Genomic DNA, 22,697 nt, shown 5'->3' with positions numbered 1-22,697 from the left:
GTGATCCAAGATGAGACTGTAAACCAAACACCAAAGTAAAGTCTATTTGGAACATTCAATTGGGAAAAAAATACATGACAAATAGTGTAGCTATGTGGAATTTCTGGTTGTCCTTTATGCCATGACTGCCATACTAAGACTAAATTGTATGATGCATACTGATGCAGAGGGCTGCGTGTTATTTCAGACAAGGTTCATTTACCCTCCTCTATTTGCAATTGGTAGGATCTCCTTCCTTTTACCTGCAGCAGCTTTTTATTTTAGTGCTGTGAAAAACAGCCATCATGCCAATTGGTTTGGAGAACCACCGACAGCCTGGAACATGTATATAAAATTAAAAGCTACATAAAAAAGAGGTTTCAAATTCTGAAAATTGACAGCTATAAAACACTTGGAATGAAAGATATTTCAAAGCAGAGATGGGCACTAAATAACTTCCAGTTAAAAGTGTCTCTGGAAATCAGTGCCCAGCAAAAACACTTTGGCAATGAAATCCCTCCTTTAAAAAGCAGATAATTAAAGACCTCCTTGGAAACCCTGTCCCTACTCTACTTTGCCCCAGTGGTCCTCATTATTCTTCTGGTGCCTACACTCACCAAGCTGTCTCCTAGTTCCTGGGTTTTCCTGTTTCTCTCCAACCCTCTTAACAAGGCTGGGAGCTCACTGGATCAATAAGGTTCTCAGAGCAGGATGACCCAATGTAGTATCACATAAGATCAAGAAGGGCACACACTTGGAGGTACCCCAAGTCCATGGTGGAACACTTAGCTGGTATTCAGAGCAGGAAGCAGGCAGGTATAAACTTTAGAGAAACAACTCCTGGGCACTGACATGGCAAAAGCAGAGTCAACCAGACAAAACCAGGAATGCTGACCCTGCAGTTTCAGAAACCAAGCATGTCCTCCTCTGCTTCCTTAACAAAACCCAGATGCCTCATGCTAGTTGCAATCATCATGCAGCCTCTAACCACCTGTGAAACAATCTACTCCATAGTAATAAGTAACAGCCAGCTCCTGCACAGCATTACTCTTTAAATGACTGAGCAAAACTGACAATGGAGTGACTGAAAGGTACACTTTATGGACTATTTCAGATAGGCTTTCTGTCTTCTCCTAAAGGCCTTCCTCCAAGACTTGACCAACACTATGGCTCCTTCCTCGCCTCACAGCTGTCAGAGCAGTCAGCCAGCACACACCTTCTGGGCATTTAGCCCATTGCTGTTCCCAGACTACCAGCTTCTAAATGTCCTGGGTTTGGTCCTACTTGCAGAATGGGGTCACAAACTCCATTTCACAAATGCTTTGACAAAACAGAGAGCATTATCTCTGGTGAGGACACTAGAACACTGGTCTGGAATGCGTGCTCTCTCCATGCACAGTTCAGTTCTTGCACAACTTCTACGAAGAGAAGAAGCATTTATGAATGGTGACAGCTGAGGCTACAGCTCCCATTCTCCAATCTTACACACCCACCCACCCATCTTGAGAGTAATGTATCAGTGTGATTTTTAGTTTCCACTGAGACAAACTAATTCTGGCACTTCATCAGAGAAGAGTATGGTTTCAAATGCAAATATTTCTGTTTGGGTTTTATTGTTTCTTTTTTTCCTTCTTTTTACATGGCATTTAAGTGGCAACAGACAGGAGAGCTCTGATACTTTCTAAGTCTCTGAACTTTTAAGCTCGTGATTTGCACAACTGCCTTTCTTACTTATGTGTATTAGCAGGCACTTATTCGGCCCTATCTCTTATTAATTATAAACACAGAAACAGATCAAAAGAATCATTTGAAAAACACGATAGCAGTCTTTGATATGGACAAGAAAGATCTTAAGACTTTTGTCAAGAAAGACAAAGGACACTGTCAAGTGATAATCTCTCTCTGTTGTTGGAAGACTTGCTTGCAGATGAAATTGAACAAAACCTCCAAAATAACATCACAGATAAGCCCCAGAGGATGTTTATTTTGCCTGAAGCAAAAAGATGATGATGTGTGGCAGCACCAGCATATCAGTGAGATCTTCATGTGACAGCACATCTGTGTAACTCTAGCCTGCTGGAAGCGAGGGGACAAAAGAAGAGTGATACTCCAGGTGGAATCAGATACATTTAACCTGCGATGGAAATGTCACACAGTGCACGGGGTGGGATGCTGAATTGTTGGAGATGAGTAAAAAAAACCTATCCATGCCTATACAGAAAAGACAAAAACATTGAACTTGTAATCCCAGCCATTAAAGGGAGAGAAGGAAGAAACTTAAACAGCATGTTGAGGCTCTGAATGAAGCAGGAGCAAGCAAGCAGTATCCTTAGCTACGGAAGGGCTGGTGAAAATCTTACCTGCGTGATCCAGGACAGGGCTGTTGGCACCGCAGGTTTGGTACAATGAAGCAAGGTCCTTTGGAATGTATGTTTTAAAGATATTTAAAACGTCCAAATGTTTCTCATGCCCATCCGATCCCAGATCCTGTTTGCTGGAGTGTAAAGCTGGGGAAACTCCTGCGGTGCTGGGCTGGGGCTGCAGCAGTGGACTTGCTCGTGCTGTGCAGTTTGCCAATGTCCTCATCTCACTCCCTGCCTTCACATGAGATTCCCTCGGAGGCACTGATGGATCTTCATATTTAGTGTACTGCTCGCTCTTACACAGAGGGTGATACTGTGGCAGCGGGCTGAATTTGGCCTTCATGGTGTCAGATGCACAGTGCTTACCTGGAGAGGCAAAACTCGTACTTCCCTGGGGAACCATGTACTTTTCCACTTGCTTGCTGTGGGCGGGCTGTGTGCTAGGCCTGGATATGACCGTCTGGGTAGGCGTTACACTTCTGCTATAGGCTCCTGTTTGCATAGGTTTGGGATTTGCTTCGTATTTACTTTTTTGTTGTGCTGCTATGCTGTATTGCTCCTGGGAATGGTTTAACTTGGGTTGCCTGTACCCATCCAGACCGGATAAGCGTGGGCCACAGTGGCTGAAGGCGTGACCGTCCTTCGACTGGTGCGTGCTCCCGGACTTTGCAGAAATCCCGACAGAAAGAGAACTGCTTTTGGACCCTGGCAATGCACTTGGCACTTGAGTGCGAGTAAATCTGGCAACAGGCAAAGGCTGGCATTCCTTGCCACCAAGAACAGGAGGGGGGCCGGTACGCCCACTCCTTGCCAGAAAGACCAAGTTGTTCTTAATACTCTTGAATCCATTCTGTTGAACCCAAGGGGGAACCATGGAGTTACAGCTGATTTTGTGCAAAATTCTTTTGTGCATCCACAGGACTTCAGGGTAGTAGGTCTTGTGACTGCAGAAAGGACATGGGTAGACAATTAAAGCAGCCTGCAAGGATGTATTCAGATTTTTATTGCATGAATTATCCCTTGTTGATTTTTCACTCAAATCAAGTGGAGCTGCCTCTTGAATTTCAGCACCTTTTTCTATTAGAGGATGCTCCCTGTTTAAGTCTAGCAAATTTTCTCTAGCGTGACAAGCCTGCATTTCAAGTGATGTTTTCAAGTCCATTACCAAGTTTGAAGATGTCTGGCCTGGGGCCATAGCAAAGCTAGCAATGCGACTGGAGCAAGGAAGCCCTTGGCTGTGGTGAAATGCTGGCATCTTTATGTCTGCAGAACCTTTTAAGTCTTGGTATTTCAAAAAGGGCTCCTTGATGACACTGTCCAGTGCTGACACCAGGGCAGGAATCTCTGGTTTAGAATCCCTGGCCTCGTTGCCTCTGGAATTGCGGTTTCCCAGCTTTGGGTGCTCATCCAACTGAGATGTTACCACTGGGGTTTCCTCTTCAGAAAAGTTGCAGTGGTATGGCTTTTCATCTGAATGGGACAAACAAAAAAAAAAAAACAAACCACAACCCATTATCAACATTTGATGCAGAAAGAAGCCCAAAATACAGAGCAAGATTCAAGATTAGCAGGAGAAAAAGCAAAAAGTGGTATTAGTATTGTACTGACATGCTACAGACTAAATGTACTGTATAAGCAAGAAAATCTTGATATTAGACACAACAGTTCAATTTACTTTTAAAGATGACTGTGAAGTCCAGGCAAACTCTCTAATGCTGCACGTTTATGACATTTTGAAGAAAGAACAATTCAATAATATAGCCATGTTAAAATTCTGGGACTGTGAGAAAAATAAACAAATATGCAACCATTTAATGCTTTACAAAAGCAAAGATAATGGAGCCAGATAAGACTGACCTAGTTAAAGGTCTGTCAGCGCTTCCATTACAAGCCCCTATTTTCAAAGGGTTTATAACTCAGCAATAAAAATTGGCTCCAGACAGAAACTAAGCAATAAGCAGGTAAAGCATACGAAATAAATTGCTCACTTAAGAGGAACTTTTGCAGTAGCCAAGTACAAAAGATGAGCTATGGAGGATGGAAATTTTCCATCCATTAGTTTAAGGCAGATATGTGAGATTTTTTAACATACTTTTACTTTTTACTTGACTCAAACTTTAGGAAAATTTTATGACTGCTCAGACCACTGAGAGATAAGGAATTCAACATTCTCAGCCATTTAGATTAGAAAATTCAAACCAGACTTTCAATTCTTCCCATTTTCTTCTTCACCTCTCAGCTCTCCAGAATAAATTTATCTACCTAACACATGTCCTGGAAAGGGAACATACTGGGCAGTAATTAAAGCCATTTAAGGGGAAAGACAAGAATAGGATTTGTTTTGCTGGGAGCACAGCTACCTCTGCCCACTCTCCTGATGCTGATCTCTTGGAGCTGCTGATGAAGCCGTTAAATCCCTCCAAATCAGTTCACAAATCAATTCCACAGAGATTTTCATCACAGCAGTAAAGCTTACTGCACTGAATCCATTTAACATGTGACTGAATTGAATCATCTGACAAACTTTCAGTTTCAATTAACACGCAGTTAATGAGCCACTGCCAGGCAAGTGCAAGGAGACCATGCTCCAGCTAAAATGTCAGTAGTCCACAGTGATCACCACATCTGTAGGAGGGGTGAGAATGGGAAAAGAGTGAACTGCTCCAGAGCTGCATATCCTCTTGCATCAACACATAAAAGCCCCTGCTTCAGAAAACCAAGCACTGTTTTTCTTAGTGCAGCACAACGCCACGGGCATTATTCTGCACTATGCAATGCAAGAAGTGTGTCCAGCTGGAGCTACAGTGCCAACAAAGTCCACTGATGCTCACCTTCAATTCAAGCAAAAAATTCTTAGGCTTTTGTTTATTCCAGGTAATCAGGTTAAAAAAAACTCCATGGATGTGCAGCCTTGCAGGGATGAGTGTTCAGTCTGCTAAGATAATTTTCCTTTCAATCACTCTAAGCAAGGTATACTAAGGAAGAAAAAAAAACACCCAAAAACCAGAAACTTGTTTTTCCTGTGTTGCAGAGGGCAAGGCTTTGAGAAAGCACATGCCTAGCACCTCTAGCCTAATTTACAGTTTGAAACAAAAGACACTGCATGCAGCAGTGAAATCTGACACTGCACATCTGTGTTATTTTCAAAGCACATCTGTCAAAGTCCCAAATATTTGTGCTTAAATAAGATTTCAAGACTTCTCTTTACAATCCTATGGAGTGGCTCCTTTGATCACCATAGTAAATAATAAAGCAAAGCAAAACCAAGTCACCCAGTCATAGCAATACCCAGCAGAGTCTGAATTGACCCACTGGCTACACGAAGCAGATAAAGCAGCACAGTGAAGTTGGGGGACCACTGCCAGACCCACTCTCAGGGCCAGCAGGACCTGGGGGCTGCAGCCTCTGCTTGCTCCACCTGCACAGCAATGATGAAGGTGTGCATCAGGTAGACACCTGTGAGTCCCAGGTGGCTCTGTGTACCTCAAACACTCCTTGATGTTTTCTGACTTTGTAAAAATCTATGTAACACACTGTTTCAGCAAAGAGGACAAGGGCAACCAGACTGTGAGGTGGCACAGCTTAGGTCTGGACTTGGTCTTTGGTTCTGAAATGTTCAGTTTAGGTCTGTACTTGGGAAGGGGAGGAGGAAGCAGAGACATACCACATTCCCATGTGTCCCAATAAGCATGAATATAGAGCCCAGGACTGCAAACCTCAAGGTTGCTACAGTACTTCTAGTCTTACTGCTTTAGTGCAGCCAAAGAAAAAGGGATTTTCCAGGGGGAAAATGTAACACAGAGTAGGAAAATAATGAAGGCATTTCTGAGGCGCATCTAGACCTGCAGCTGCAACAGTGCAGAAGGTATACACTGTCAGTACAATATATGAAAATTTGTAGGGTTATTACAAACCATAGCTTCTAACATTTCTTCAGAGCATCTTGCTAGATTCAGTTCCTCTGATGTCTCACATGAACAATACTGAAACATTCTAGAAATAATTCTATAGGCTTATATCAGGAGCCTCACCAGCAGTATTTGTGTTAATTGTTTGAGCTGCACTTCTAGTGAAAACAAAACAAAAGAAAACCCCTATCCTCCTTCCCCAAGATTTGGACAGACATGCTTTTCACCTGTAGGCCAACTCATACTTCTTCACCAGCACAAAGCACAGCTTGAACTCTTCCCTAGCACCATCCTTCTCTCCACCAGGAACCTCCAGATACCAACACCCAGGCTGCGAAGCTGCCACATGTCATCCTCCCCATCATGAGTGGGGAGATAGCATGAGGGGGGGGGGGTCAGATAGCAAAACACAGGGAGTTAAGAGGGGATGCAGGCAAGAGGAAGAGGAGATGGTATGAAACACAATAATATAGGCAATCTTTTCAGAAGAGTATATTAAATTTATTTCTGCCTGCTCCCAGCCTCTTGCCCCAGCTGAAAAGGGGTGCTAACAATCCTTTTAAATCACTGGTATAAAATATTGCCCTAACCAGAGCAGTGCAGGCATTACTGTCACCAGAAACTTTCAGGATTTTATTATGGCCAAATCAAAGAAAAAAGCCACAAATGGGACACCTTTTGCATGATCTCCAGAAGCTATAACTCATATTCCCCATTGAAAAAGTTCTTGGCAAAGAATGGTTTCACTCTTTATCCTACAATCCCTGTTATGTCCTTATGTTTGACTCAATTTCTTTGCTTCTTAACCAAACCAGCCATTCACCTATCACACTTAAGAGTGAGAAAGTAACATATCCCTAAAGTGTTAACAGCTCTTCTGAGCCATGGATACCCAGCCAAGAGCTGAAGTGGATGAATTTCACAAGGTGCCCAGGGAGGAGGTGGCTGCTGATGCCTTGCACTGTCTTCAGATTGGCCACAGCTTCAAGTGTCAATGGCATCACAGACCACAAGAGAACAAAACAGGACAGCACAGAACATCCAATGATGGTTGCACCATGGTTTAGAAAGAGAGGAGAGGTCAGGGATTCAACCAGTTCTTCAGAAATACATTTAAATGCCACCCATTAGTTACATACCTTACACAGGCAGATAAAAGTGACTGCCCTTCTCCCTTCACACACGTATCCCTTTCCTCTCCTTCTCCACCTCACACACATAAGCTCCACTTGTTTCCTCCCCAGCTCTGTTTCTCCACAAAACTGAATTTCAGAACAGGCTGCACAGATGTTTTAATTCATGAGGCTTCCTATAAAGTAAACCAGGCTACAAGCCTGAGGACAATGAAACTGTGATTTCTATTCAGAAGAGAACTGGCTAGAAATTGGCCCCTTTTCTGGCTAGCATTACAGCACGAGGAAAGGAGCAGATGTGATGTGTTTGATTTTTAGTAAACATTTGATAGCAATTTGCACTTTGAGATGAATGCTGTGGCTCAATTTGAAAACTGGCTGCAAATAAATCATGATAAAAGAAACGTATAACATTAGAAGAAGGTGTGATATTGCAAAGACCTGTATTAGTTCCTATTTCACTTGGTATTTTCTTTAACGATCCAGAAGAGACTCTAGACAGCATGCTAACTTAAATCTCCAGGAAATACCACATTTGGAGGAGCTTCAAAATAACAAAGCAGTCTGAAAATAATCAAATGAGACTCATTCTGGAAACAAAACCAAAAAAAAAAAAAAAAAAAAAAAGTGAAAAAACAACAAAAGAAACCAACAAAACCCCCAATAATACAGACTAAGACAAGTAAAGGGAAACAATCTGAAAAAAATCCATGCAGTGGGAAGGCGAAATTTGGGAAGCAGCAATGTTGAAAATAGCAGATGTTACAATAGACAGCAAGTTAAATATGAGTGTACTAGGTGAGATCCTTCAGCTTAGATTTTACAAATAAAAGTATACATTATAAAAATAAAAATACCCCTCTGAATATGATGTACATGACAGCCATGCTGGTTGCATTATTTTACATATAATACAAAAAATATATACATATATGTATAAAACCAAAATACATATACCATATTAATGGGCACTATGTAAAAGCCCATAGTAAGCACAATACTATGGGACATGGCAGGGGGAAAAAAGTAAAAAATGGAGGTTGGTAGCAGAAAACTGAGACCTTTTTTCCTGTGAAAGGAAGGACCAATAAAAATACTCACTGCCCTAAGAATATTTGGGATGATCTGCAAATATGGACAAGTCAAAAGGAGTTCAGAGAACTGCAACAGAAAAGTAACTGACCAGAAAATAAAGATAAGGGGTTAAACATCCCTCATGTGGTTGAGGGGAGATGGGACAGTGACAAGCCAATGCCTGCAGCCCCTCCAGGAGGGCCAAGCTCCAAAAGAGAGAATTCGGCCATCCTGAGCAGTGGAGTTTATCACAACAGATACAGGTGCACAAACTCAGGATAAACAGGGGGGAAAAAACTAATTATGTGTATTTGAATCTTGCAGAATAAATGTCAAGGGTGGATCAAGGGTGTCAAGGGTGAAAAGGTGGATCACCACTTGGACTGTAAAACCAGTACAGATGAAACATTGATTATCAATGTATGATAAAAATCCATCCTTTTCATGGGGAGACAGAAAGCATGACTCACACCTTTCCTTTACCAGCACAGTAAACCAAAGCCCCTTGTAAGCTAATATCCACACACTACACTTTCATGCAGCCTTCCTTTCACACATTATTTTGCATTTGGTTACCTAAGGAAAGGACTCCTGGAGCATTCAACATCACCCTTCTTAGCAGCAGGTTTATCATCTGAGCTCAGGTCAGGCTGTTCAAAGAGACTGGGTAACTGTTTTGCAGAGGATGATCAGTCTAACACCAGCCACGTTCTGGCTGTTCAGCTGCCTGCATGACTACTTCTCAACCTCCACATGCTACCCACCACCTTCCCTGCTGTCTGCTCTGGTTGTGCCACTTGGCAGGTCCCCAGCATGGTAACAAAGTGAGCACAAGGTGAAAAACAGCCCCTGTAAACCCTCAGGTTTTCTTACAACACAAGTCCACATGCTGCACTGAAATGCTGTGAAGAAAAAGTTAAGCTGTTTTGATACAAGATCCAGCTTCTCATCTGCAAAGCTCATCTTGCTTTACACACTAGAAGTTCTCAGAAGCAGCTACACCAGCTCCTCAATAATTCAGAAAAAGAAATGATGGGGGATCAGACTGGAGCACTTGGTACCGCAGGGCAGCAGGTGAAAGGGTGACACTGAAGGGTAGAAAGCAGATGATCAACTTCTAGCTCTGCTTCCTCTCAGACCAATTTTAGAACGGCCAGTGAGTGGTTTTAGCTGAGGTTTGAGGTTTTTAACAGGCCAGAAACCCACAGTCAGTCAGCCAGTCAGTCAGCTCATCCCGCCCGGCACAGGCTCCACTTCAGCTATGCCAGGGGGCAACACCATCCTGCACTGCAGCCCAGGAAGGCACAGAGAACAAGTCCCAGGTGCTCCAAGAAGTCCTGCCTTCATCTGGGCATGAGTTGGGTGTTTCTGGTTTATAACATACTGCTTTTCCTTTTATAGAATATTCCCCATTTTTCTTGTGGCTAGATGTCATGGAGTTACCTTTTCACTTCTAGCCCTCAGCTGTGCTTTTCTAACAACACTGTATTTACACCCAGCAAATAAACCCAGATCATGGGTTTACCTATCACAATTACTAGCCCTTTGGCATAAGCTCCATTCACTCTCCATTCTCCTTTTTTACATCTAAGTATTACAGTTCCTAAAATGACTTTTCGTTGACTTTTTAACCTCGTGGTCCCGAATTTCAGGACAAGGATGCACAATGGCAATTGTCAGCTTTCAGCTTATTCAGTTATTATTCAGTCATTATTCAGTTATTATTTGGTCTTAAGGAAAAGGATGCAGACTGTAGAAAAGTATCACTTCACAAGCACAGCGAGAAGACCTGCAGCTTTGTATCCCTGTTTTTTGGAAGCAGGCCCACAGAGGAGAAATTATTACCTGACCAAAGCAATTTTAAGGCTTTTAGAGACCTTAATGAAATTTACCATTCTTCCTTCCACTCTTTGTAAATGGTACTACTGCTGTTGCCATGATGATTAAATCACTAATGCCTGGAGCCCAAGATTAAACTTTTTTTATGACCATGCTTTTTTTGAGCTGTTTTTCTAGCACATTTGTTTTCAGGCTTCTCTTTATTCCTGGAAGAACTACATATGGATTTATTCCAACGTCTCATTTGCTTCATTTCACTAAGTTTATCCTCTGAAATTTCTACCTTTACCTGCAAGTTATTTTTTACCCTTGTAGTCAAACACTTAAAACACAGTACCACCATGCCCCAACGTTGGGTGCAAATAGCTTAAGGACACTGTCAGGTAGTTTGCCTCCTTCCCTCTACAGAACTGGGGGACACCAAAGGGGGTGAAAGCAGGACAGGACAGCCAAGCCCACTGCTCCTAATGCTCCACAGTCTCCATTTGACTAATCTCCTTGGCATTATCCAGAGGGAAACCTGCTGCTTATGAAAACAAAACCCACTGAGCTCTTACAATCCAGGCAGCAAAAAGCATGAACAGACAACTATTAAACTAATTCAACAAAGTTTGTTCAGTTGTGGACTCCACATGTTCAGGTTCTTTTAATTATTTTAGATGATGATAATTATTACTATTGTCACTGTTATCAGAGACACTGCCTGCACTAGTTTTGCCTTTTGGAAAAAATCTGAAAGGTCACCAAAATGATCAGGAAAAAACCCACAAAAATGTTAGATGATTAAATTTTAAACTTAACCTTCTAAAATAAGTGAAACCTGAACCTGAGAACAGTTATGGTACAGCACACAAAAGACCCCTTTCTACAAGATATTCCCTAGCTCAGTAAAATTACAAATTCCTTTGCACAGCAGAAATGCTTTAGAGTTATGTCACATTTCAAGGACTACCTTTTTTTTTTTTTTAAAGGAAGGTGGAAGACTGAAACCATTTGCCATCTACACAGCCACAGATGCAAAAGCCAGCAAGACTATTGGAATTTCAAGCACAGAGCACTAGGCGGGAAAGGGTCTCACATCCAAAATCTATCAGACTGAACTGCGTGTTGTGAAGTACCAGAGGCATGATAAAAAACAAACCTGAGAGTTCACAGTGAACTTTTTCATCCAGCTATCTGTATGTAACTTTTCCTTTTAAAAGTATTTGGCTTTGTTGTTATCTAAGGCACTGATGCTAGAAGGCTTTGAAAGGCCAAGTGGTTCAAGAGCAGCTCCATGTGCAAATTACTCCACTCATCCCTCACATAGTATTTTTCCATCACCCTCCACTTTGCAAAGGATGCAGATCAAGTGTGACAAGCTGAACTGAAGCCCAACCACAAATGCTCTTTGAGCACAAGGTGCTCTGGGATCTCTCTCCCAGGTATGAGCCCTTCCAGAACTAACACAGACTTTATTTGACGGTGATAGAAGAATCCACAGCAGACCATGTAATGAAATGAAAATGCACATGTGGGAGAAATGGAAGATGCTGGCAGCATGCTACAGACATAACATTTTCAGTCTTCATTACGTCACTCCATACCTCCTCAGTCGGATTTTTTAAAGTCATTATATACCTGGTACATAGGAATTTTGGGCAGCTGCACAGCTAGTAATGACTTACCAATCCTTTCACCTCTGTATTTCTCACAAAGGTACATGAGCTTAAGCTCTGCCCAGCAGCAGGGAGAAAGCCCCACAAAATAACACGTACTTTTCTGCAGTTCCTGTTATCAGAGTATTTCCCAGTGCCTTTTTCACCCATCATCCACACTAGCTTGACCCAAGGACAGGTAAGACTTCAGCAGGGCTTTTGTCAGTTGAGAAGAAAGCTTATCCTTGAAGTAAAGAGCTTCAGGGAGGGGACACTGGAACATCCAGAATCACACAGCAGGACTGCAAATAACACACCCATTGCCCATGCAATTGCTGCATCCTCCCACATCCCCAGCACTGTCCCTTCCAAGATTGGGGACTGGGCTTCCTGGTAATGTCCATGGTCCCTTTCTGCCCTGGAAGCTTCAAGACCATCTGATGTCTTCCCACCTCACGCAGGGCTGCTCCAGATACAGCTGGGCCAGGAGTGCCAAGAAACCAAAGTGAATTGTCCACATAACACACAGCTTTTGCACCCACCTCGCAAAACTTCAAACCAAAGTGCACTAGCAGATGCCAAAGAAAAGGTCTGTCACTCCCACTCATGGATGAAATTGGAGTAAAGGCACTAATATAAAGGCTCCTTCACAACCCCACTTCACTATCTGGATCCTGGAAGAAGGGGAAAGAATGGCAGGTACCTACCTATGAATTACAGAACAAATAGAGGGAGAGATTAATATGTACGCTGCACCTATACAGAAACATTTGCAGGGACTCCTTGCCAAAATGAAAGCTGCACAATTTGGCATTGCCTTAAATGTTGCTGCTTATAATACACTTAAATAAAATTATGGGGTATAAGCCCCCTAGAATGCTCTGCAAAATTAGGAAGTGATTAGACCAGATGATACCAATTTGACTCTAACACAGTCTTGTCATAATTCCAGAGTTAATAGCAATACTGTATGAATTGGCCCAAAACCTAAGAAGAGTACTTCTAGTACACTCTGCTAGGCATTTCTGCATGTGTGGTCTTGCCTTTAAAGTTTGTTGCAGGTAGAAGGAAGAAAGTGCATATGACTATTAAAACAGCAGGGCATATAATTAAACTGAAGAGCGTTGGAATTGAGTAGAGGGGGTGTTGTAACTCTTAGGTTTAGAGGTGGGGTTTTTTCTTTTCATTTTTTTTTCAGTTTAAAGCTCAGAAAGAGAAGCGCAATTAGTTTTGATGCATCAAAACTATTTGCAGAGAAGATAGAAAATTATGAATAAGATTTTTTGGGGTTTTTGTTTTTTAGTTTTTTTAAGCAAGTGGAAGCCTGCCTGTACAGCCACTCCAAATCCAGACCCAAGGAGTAAGTAAATCTTCCTGGAGATCTTCCCTTTCTTTCCCATAGTCAGACTTGCCACAATGTCTGCTCCAGAGCATCTTCTTGACCACCTCCTGTTCTTCTTCCTTTAAGTGCATTAAGGAGAAAGGCTTTCTAGGCCAAGACTGAGGACTGGCAGCCACCCCATACAGCTTAACATTCCTTATCCAGTATTTCACTTCTACCATTTGTTAAGCATGGGTAGTGTACTGCTATATACCATAAAGCCTACTACTGTGCTGTAATATAGCACTCCACTGAAATACCTAGGCTACAGCCCAATGAGGTACCAGAGGTAGCACAGCTACGGAAATAAGGCGCTCTGCATGACCTAATTTACGTTGTTTCTCCTGCTGAAGGCCACACTACCATGGCTGGTGGCTCTGTTCACAGACTTAAGGCAGTCAAGGATCTCTACTGTGTATGTCAGTCACACCATAGAATCATAGAATCATAGAATTGGCTGGGTTGGAAGGGACCTCAGAGATCATCAAGTCCAACCCTTGATCCACTACCCCTGCAGTTACCAGACCATGGCACTGAGTGCCACATCCAGCCTCTTTTTAAATATCTCCAGGGACGGAGAATCCACCACTTCCCTGGGCAGCCCATTCCAATGCTTGATCACCCTCTCGGTAAAGAAATTCTTTCTAATGTCCAACCTAAACCTCCCCCGGCACAACTTGAGACCGTGTCCTCTTGTCTTGCTGAGAGTTGCCTGGGAAAAGAGACCAACCCCCCCTGGCTACACCCTCCTTTCAGGGAGTTGTAGAGAGTGATGAGGTCTCCCCTGAGCCTCCTCTTCTCCAGGCTGAACACCCCCAGCTCCCTCAGCCTCACCTCGTAGGATATGCAGTGACACATCAGGGAAAGGTGAACTTAGTTAATAAGTATTAATAAGCATTTAAATATTCACTGGTTATACAGTACCTGGGCAGAAAATCTGCTCTCTTGTGTTAGTAATTTTTCTCAGGCTTTCCAAGGAAAGAGGACTTTGGAAAGAGAGTCAAAGAAAATAGGGCTGGAATACGAAAAGCAGCAAGTCAGATCAAATCCAAGACAGACTAAACTATCATTGCTGGAAACTGGATGCCCTGGGTAAGGAGTAAGATTGCTAGATAACAATTATTACCACCACCACCACCCCAGCAATTCAGCAGGACAGATGAGGGACTGACCCCAGCAAGGTGTGAGACTTGTAGAGTTCCCTCAGGATACAGGAAAGCTCTATGTTACTGACAGATCAAAAAATGATTTGAAGAGATTTGCTCCAGATGGACCAAAGGGAACCAGAGCTACCAGGAAAGATGTGGCCACAGCCACAAGGGCAGCCCCTGGCCACTTGGCCAAGGCCACTGACTCAGTACCCACTGCAAGTGAACTGCACCAAATGCACTGAGCACGTGTCACCCAACCCACAGCCCTGAGCCAAGGGCCTCAAGACAGGAGGCTCGAGGTCCTGGAGGTCCTGCCTGCCAGACCCAGCTCCCCTCCACCCAGCCTCCAGCTCACCATCCACAGAATTTGCTCTTATTAACCTCACAGGGCGGTGGCACTGGCAGGCTGGCTAAGTGCTAGCTAAATAGCTTTTCCTTTCCACTTCCCTTTCTTACCAGTGTCCTCCCTTGCTCCTTTGTGTAGGAACAGAGGAAACTGTAACAATAACTACAGGAGGCACTTCCAGCTAAGTAAATGGCCATTCAGGCCTGGCTTGAAACAGCTCTGTGACAGACTTAAGAAGATGACTAAAAACATCAGCCACTTACTGGCAACTTCCATAATCCCCTTTAAGAGCTAATAAACAAAGCAGGCTGGAACCTACCACCACCACCAGCATGGCAGCAGAAAGGGCAGCTGCACAGTGGCTTCTAAAAAGGATTTGGAATTTTTAGCGTTTTTCCTGAAACTCTTCCTTTTGTACCAAGAAGTAAATTTGAAAGCTCAAAAGAGCACCGAAGTTTTGGGCTCACTTAAATTCTTACTTTTTAGCATCTTAATAACTTGGAAAATACGAAAGGGAAAAAAAATTAAAGATGTAATTTAAAAGACAAAAAAAAAAATCTCACCATCTATTAATCTCTGGTGTGTAGGCTTTCCATTTCAAAAAAGAGGAAGCCTTCTGTTTGAGAGGGAAGTCAGATGAGAATCATCCCACAGTGCATGATGTAGTTCAGAAAGGTCAGGAGACAAGAGGATGTCTCAAAGATGCATTAAAAAAAAAAAGAAGAATCAGCTGTAAATGTGCTTTATTGAATCTTTCAAATAACAAACCTTTTTATGGTAAAGGAGAATGGGGGAAGATATCAAATCCATTTGAAAAACAGCAACAGCAACACATCACTTTGAAAATAAGCTTCATACACAACAAAACAATCATTCTGCACCTGTGAGTCATGATTATTTATATCACACATTCATTTTAATAAGAGCTGTTTTAAAATGCTAAACTATTATTAAATACTGAAAGTAATTATTGCATATAAAGCATAGGAAGCTTCCCAACTTTTCCAATTAGCACCAAGGCTTAAAAGCTGTAAACTCAGGAGAAGCAAAAGAAATGCTGAAAAACACTGCCACAGGCTGGCTTGAATTGGAATTTCTCCTTTTCAAATGGATTAAGAAAAACCAACACACACATGCAGAAAGGCTGGAAAGATTGTTTTCCCCAGAGTTTGTTCTGCTACATATCTTACAAGAAAGCAGGTAAATATGTTTAAGGGCCACTTATAAACTTGGTTTGACAGAATAGAGCTTCTGCACATGCACCTGCAGTAGCTTCTGAACACCATTTTGGGCAAGAGGCTCAGTTTACCTCATTGCCATCTTTTGACATATTGAGAGCAAGCCCATAGAAAGCAGCATGAAAAATCCCTGCACTTGCCACAAGAATCAACAAAGGAAGATTTTTAAATTATGATAATGGGTTATCTATATGGTGTGTCCTCAGACAGAAAGATGCTTGCCACTTCAGTGTACAGTTCTTATCAGATGTGCAGACCTGGTGGGATGGAGGAGCACTCTTGTGCCAACAAGGAACAAAATACATCAGCTCTTGGGCAAGGGCTGAGGTCTGGTATATTTTTGCAAGAAACAGTACTGACACTTCTCTTGAGGAACTTAAGTGTTAATTATTCCCCAGCATCCAGGTCTTACAGGGACCTGCTGTTTTGTAAATTTAGGAAGGCCATCTGCTTTCACAGCAGCACATGATGGGTCTGGTCAGAGCAACTGTGGCAGGGTTAAACAGTGTTCTGAGCAAGGGTAAGGGGAATGGGGGTAACCAAACTACCTCCCCCACTCTACCACCCAAGCCATTTATCAGTTGCAGGCTCTGTTTTGTTTCTTATATGTTTTATGTTTTCTATGCATATAAAACTCAATAGGGGAGGGGAAAAATAAAAAGTTACAGTTAAAAGTAAAGACAGAGCTCGTCCCATCACCTACACATCATTTACATGCCATTCATCCACACACTTCTGTTAGAAAAGGCAGGAAACCTCCCCTCCCAGCCACAGCTGATTCCCTAAGTGTGCTTCCAGACAGAAATAAAACTTTCCTGGAGAAGAATGGGCCTAAAAAATTAATCTTGTTCATTCCCATTCTTAAATAGCAGAAAATCATTCAGAAAAAAATAGATGCTTGCCCAAATAGTTCCAAAATCAGAAAGGCAAACAGTTGCATGGCACATATGCACGTGCGTGTCCCCGGTAACACCACACAGAGAAGTACCTACTACCCCAAAAACTACTCTGGCAAAAACACAGATTAGGCCAATGTCAGGAAAACAAAGCATTTTGAAAATCCTCCTGCGAAGCCTGAGTCATTTAAAATCTATTCACCGAGATGTATTTAATCCGTGGCTTAATCTACCCATGCACGCCTGACTCCACACAAGATCCAGGTGACCACCAGCCTCGACAGCAAAGTACTTATGGGGGGAGGTTTGGCAGCCAGGGGAGTTACGGGTCCCCATGAAGGCAGTGACACGCTCGGCACCACTCAGGTGCACTTCCTCATGCTGTCACCCAATGGTTAAAACCCCACCCTATGAAGTTATAGTCCTGTCCACCCCATTTGATCCTTTTTCCTGCCACAAGAGCGCTCACCCCATCCAAGCCCCGAAGGGCACGGGGCTGAAGCGCACTCATAACACTGCACTTAATGAGGAGGAGATGAAGAAGATGAAGATGAGGATGAAGTTGAAGCTGAGGGTGAAGGTGAAGAAGGTGAAGAAGGTGAAGAAGGTGAAGAAGGTGAAGAAGGTGAGGGTGAAGGTGAGGGTGAGGGTGAAGGTGAGGGTGAAGGTGAGGGTGAAGGTGAGGGTGAAGGTGAGGGTGAAGGTGAGGGTGAAGGTGAGGGTGAAGGTGAGGGTGAAGGTGAGGGTGAAGGTGAGGGTGAAGGTGAGGGTGAAGGTGAGGGTGAAGGTGAGGGTGAAGGTGAGGGTGAAGGTGAGGGTGAAGGTGAGGGTGAAGGTGAAGGTGAAGGTGAAGGTGAAGGTGAAGGTGAAGGTGAAGGTGAAGGTGAAGGTGAAGGTGAAGGTGAAGGTGAAGATGAAGATGAAGATGAAGATGAAGATGAAGATGAAGATGAAGATGAAGATGAAGATGAAGATGAAGATGAAGATGAAGATGAAGATGAAGATGAAGATGAAGATGAAGATGAAGATGAAGATGAAGATGAAGATGAAGATGAAGCGGAGGAGAAGGGCAGCCGTGGGTCGGACCCGGCGCCGTGCGCTCCACACGCGGCCGCCAGGTGGCGCTGCCGCCCAGCGGATGAGCCCCGCGCGCCCCCGCCGCCCGTTGCTGCTGCTGCGGCCGCTTTCGGGTACGGGCTGGGCCGCCCCGGCCTGGATCCAGTTCCCAGACTCACACCCCCCTCCCCAAGCCGCCACCCTTGGAGAAAAGGAGCTGTTGTCTTTGCCTTGCGCCGGTTCCCGAGCTGCCTGGGCCTCCTAGGATGACAGAACGCTTTGGGTTGGAAGGGACTTTAATGACGATCCAAGTTCAAAGCCCCAGCCTGGCCCTGAACACCTCCAGGGAGGGGGCGTCTGTAATGTCCCTATGCAACCCGTGCCAGTGTCTCGCCACCTTCACGCTCAACTATTCCTTCCTAATACCTAATCTAAGCCCACCCTCTTTAAGCTTCAAACAGCTCACCCTCATCCCTATCACTGCATGCCATGGTAAAAAGTCCCTCCCCAAGCTTTACTGCAGGCCCCTCCAGGTAACTGGAAGGCTGCTATAAGGTCCCCCGTGGAGACCTGTCCAGGCTGAACAACCCCAACTCTCTCAGCCTGTCTTCCTGCTCCAAAACCCCGGCCACCAGGCAGTAGCACCCCTAAACGAACAACAGGGGGGAAAAATAACTGAATAAAAGTCACCATAAAAAAAAAAAACAAAACGTAGGTGACTTGCTGAAGAACAGCAGCACTAAGAATAACTAACCCAGTGCAGGAGGAAACCTCCCCGCCATGGTCATGCACACCTCCAGTCCTCCTCAGCACCCATGGCCTCAGCTGTGTCCTCTGCAGGCAAGCTGGGGAGGGGGAATAATAGCAGTAAAACAATAGTAAGTATATTAAAAACACAAAAAGCCACCAAGAAACTTCTCCAGGCAAAAGCAGTGCCAGGCAGGACTGTACACCGAGAAAAAGTCGTCCTCAGCTGGGTTTCTTCCTGCTTCACCACCCACTTCACAGCAGCCCCATTCCTGCATTGAATTTGTGCTGATTACATGGACCGTGTCCATCAAGTCACTGGTGTTCATGCGAGCACCTTCCACACTTCTGAAGGACAGAAACAAACGCATCCTTCCAGCACTAGAGGAGGAGGACACGTCACAGGATTGGGAAGTGACAGCCAGCATCCCACAGGCCTTCTCCATTACACCTATCCCCAGCTGTGAAGTTGAAACCTAGTTCCCACTCTGGGAAAGCCTCTGTACTGAACTGCTCTGCCATCCATAACCAAAACCATATGTGCCATTATGCCTCTGTGCAATGGGGACACCGAGTCATCCAGTGACTGAGGGCAGGGCGCGTGCCAGTGTGGCTCCATCCTCTCAAACAAACACTTCCTGCAGGACTGAGGTACATTCACATGCTAAACAACCATGAGCAACTTATCCTAGACCAAAGTGTGACCACCAAGAAAATTAAGACAATAAAAACCTTCTGAAGCCGTGTCTAGGTCCAGAAATTTGGGGTATTATTAGAAAAATAACAGGAACAGAGAGTATGCTGGTTTTATGGGGTTTTCTACATTTCATGCTGCATTATAGCCATTTTTTAATTTATTTTTTTAACCAAAATTCCCTTGAAATAAATACCCTCCCTAGGCTAACACAGGTTACTTTATAGGAAGAACCATTTTCAGAAATGGTAGAGAAGTAACCATTTTAGGGGAAGCAAAACTTCCCCCAAAAAAGCTTTGACTTCTGTTCACTGCTCCTGTTATGCAGAAAGATCTCCATCAAAACAGGCCAGAGTTTGGGCTGTCAGCACTAGGATGAGGTAATGCCAATCTCTCTTTCTTTCCAGATTCATTCTTCATGCATGGTCATCAGCCCACATGCGACTCTCTGCAGAAAATGATCACTTGAACTTTTGCTAGTGCAGCCACTGGGGAAAACGGTGAAAGGGGGGAGAAGAAAATACAAAGACCTCACCAATGTAAAAACCTTGGCCTGCCGAGTGCTAATTCAGAGAACTTTCTTGCAGATTTGAAGTGCTGTACAACTGAGAGAAGCTTCACTTATGTACAACTAAGAAGAAAGTAAACTACTAAGCAGTAGCGTGCACAAGAAAGCAGCTCTCTATGGAGATGGTATGCAATATTTACAACAAGGTCAGCTTTAAACTACTCTAGACTGCTGGTTCATGGACAGAAGAAGACATGCTAAGATACTGCAGCAACACATCCTAAAGTATTTGGAGATGGCATATGAATAAAAAACTTCATATTTTGCCAAGTGCAGTAAAGAAAAGTGAGCTTTTATAGTCTGAATTAAATTTCAAACCTAAGACGAATAGCAGGAGTAGGATACATGGAGCCAAGTCTTTATTTTTGGCAAAAAAAAAAAATCAAGGGTTGAGGGGAAGGAGTCTCTGATACAAAGGTCTGGTTTTGTTAAAGCAATAAAGGACTTTCAATACTCCTATTTTTAACATTTAAACATACTTCATATGCCTTCAGGAGAGAAGTGTATTTCATCACATTCTGCAAAACATGGAAATACTGTCACTAGGCCCCCAAGCACACTTGGTACTCCAATTGGCATCTATTTTCCATTCCAGCATACTGAGGAATGAGAGCAAACCACCAACTCTTTCCTGATGCTCCACTTTTCCATTTATTTTTTTTGGGGGGGGGGGGAATGGAAAGCAACAGTAACAAAGTCAGAACATGCAGCTTAAGGATGTTTTATAGGAGTTTAATGAAAAGAGTCACCCTCAAAGTATATTCTAAAAAAATTTGCCTGTTTTAAAGATGCAGGTTTAATTCACAGAATAACTCTTGCATTAGTTTCCTGAAAAACATCAGAGCAGAAATGAGCACAGAGCTTACCAAGGACTTTCCAAGGCTCCATTTTAATCTTGTATATTTGTTGATGAAATACTGTCCTTCCCAAGCTCACTGTTGACAACTGTGCCCCCTCCATTTTTTTTTCTTAATTTTTTTTAAAGAAAGAGCCTTTAAAGTTTTTCTTTTGTCTATAATTAAGAAATTCTACACAATGAGTTACCTCTTTTCATCTTGTTTGGGGTTTTCAAGCAGGCTTGCCTTGAGAAGGGAATCCTTAACACAGTCTCTGGATATCAGTGGTCTGTGTTTAAAGCCTCAGGTGTGAAAGCCATCCACCACAGGAGCACACAGAATTCAGCAGCAAGTGCCTTCCAAAAACTGTGAAGCTGAGTCAGCCTTTCAGTCTCTGCTAAATTCCCTCAGAGGGCCTTTACCCTAATGCTCTTCTTTCCTTTGCCCTTCCTGTTTGAATCTTTCCATCTTTCCGTCTTACCCAACCTGTGGAAAAGTTCATTACACCTAGTTTTGTCTTAGTCAAAACCATAAAGATGACTTCTGGAGTTATTTACACCCTTCCAGTATCTCAGCAACTATTCCTTCTTGCTACTCACTAGCATTCTTCCTCTGTCCTTTTGTCTGGCTCTATTCTTTGCTTCACAAGAAAAAAATGTGCCTCAGAGGGTGGGGATGATTTTGTAGTTAAAGGCATCCAAACAGACTCCAAGTTACAGTTTTTGGTTTTACCACATACTTTAGTCCCATAAACAACCATGAGAAAGCTGCTCAGTCCCTCTGAGATTAAAGCTGTCTGTCCTCTGGAAGAAGAGCAATGTTACTCAGAAGTGAGTGTCCCTTAGCTCCAACTAAAATGAGAAGATAAGCCCTCTAGCTGACTCAATTCTCCACATAAAAGTCTCTGCCTTAAGTTCAGTTGTGGCTCCTTGACCACCTGCTCCAGCAAGGACAGGGAACTCAATAAATTATTAAACTGCCAATTTTTGAAGATGTAACGCACTGAGAACAGCCACACTGATTCTAACTCCTTATCATATCCAGTCTTCATCATTTACTACCACTGCATATTCAGATCAGTTTGTAGCCTGGTTACTCCCTCATTCTACTCAAGTGAAATAGTCACTGTGAAGCTTTAATGAGTATTTAAGTTAAAAAAGTCCCAGTCAATAAAAAAAAAAAAAAAAAAAAGGCAAATTTAAAATAAACAGTAAACAGCACTTTATCTTTGCCTTTCTCCTTCCCCCATCATCTCTGAAACCTGCTCCTTGGTTTTTCTCAACTTTCTTTATACTCTCATTGAATTACAGTTGTGCTTTTAGAAAGCTGAAAAACTTCTTTTAGGCAGTAACTCTTGCCCAAGGAATTCATGCTGCCTCAACCTAAACATAAAATTCAGACTTCAATTAAACTACAAAGAATTTCATATGTCTCAGTATTACTGGCACTTCTATTATGTTAGATGTTTTCTTGCTTCTTCATGTTGGACTTGAAAGTGAAGTAGGGTTTTTTACCCTGGAAATCTCAATAAAAGCAACTTAAAACATTTAAGATTATGCAGTACTTTTAACATTGTGGCTTAATACAATCCTTGTTTTCAAACAAATTAGAAGTGCAAGTACCATAACAGCTCTTCTAAAAAACTCCTCGTCCTGTTTACCTAGGAAATGAATTGTTACTGTACTGTTGTACCATATTTCTAATCAGAAGTGCCTTTACTATGGAGCTGAATTTTTTATACGTACCTTATTTTGGTTCAAAATTGAGCCACTACTATTGTTGCACATTTAAGCTGTAATGTTAAGAGCATAGAACTAAAGTCTTCATTTTCTGTAACCCAATTATCCAGTT

At 43.0% G+C, this 22,697-nt stretch overlaps 1 protein-coding gene across 7 annotated transcripts in view; it reads right to left on the bottom strand.

The window, feature by feature from the left end:
• The window catches only part of ZNF516 (zinc finger protein 516), a 104,732-nt gene that overhangs the window by 12,939 nt on the left and 69,096 nt on the right, over positions 1–22,697 (bottom strand). For all 7 annotated transcript variants that reach the window (XM_071737020.1, XM_071737025.1, XM_071737024.1 and 4 more), the window contains one exon: positions 2,340–3,812. In XM_071737020.1, the coding sequence (XP_071593121.1) occupies positions 2,340–3,812 (1,473 nt within the window). The remainder of the gene's footprint in view (positions 1–2,339; positions 3,813–22,697) is intronic.

Source organism: Heliangelus exortis, chromosome 2 (genome assembly GCF_036169615.1).
Source record: "Heliangelus exortis chromosome 2, bHelExo1.hap1, whole genome shotgun sequence".
Taxonomy (NCBI): Eukaryota; Metazoa; Chordata; class Aves; order Apodiformes; family Trochilidae; genus Heliangelus; species Heliangelus exortis.
Note: the sequence above shows the minus strand (reverse complement) of the source record. Positions and strands in the feature narration are given on the sequence as shown.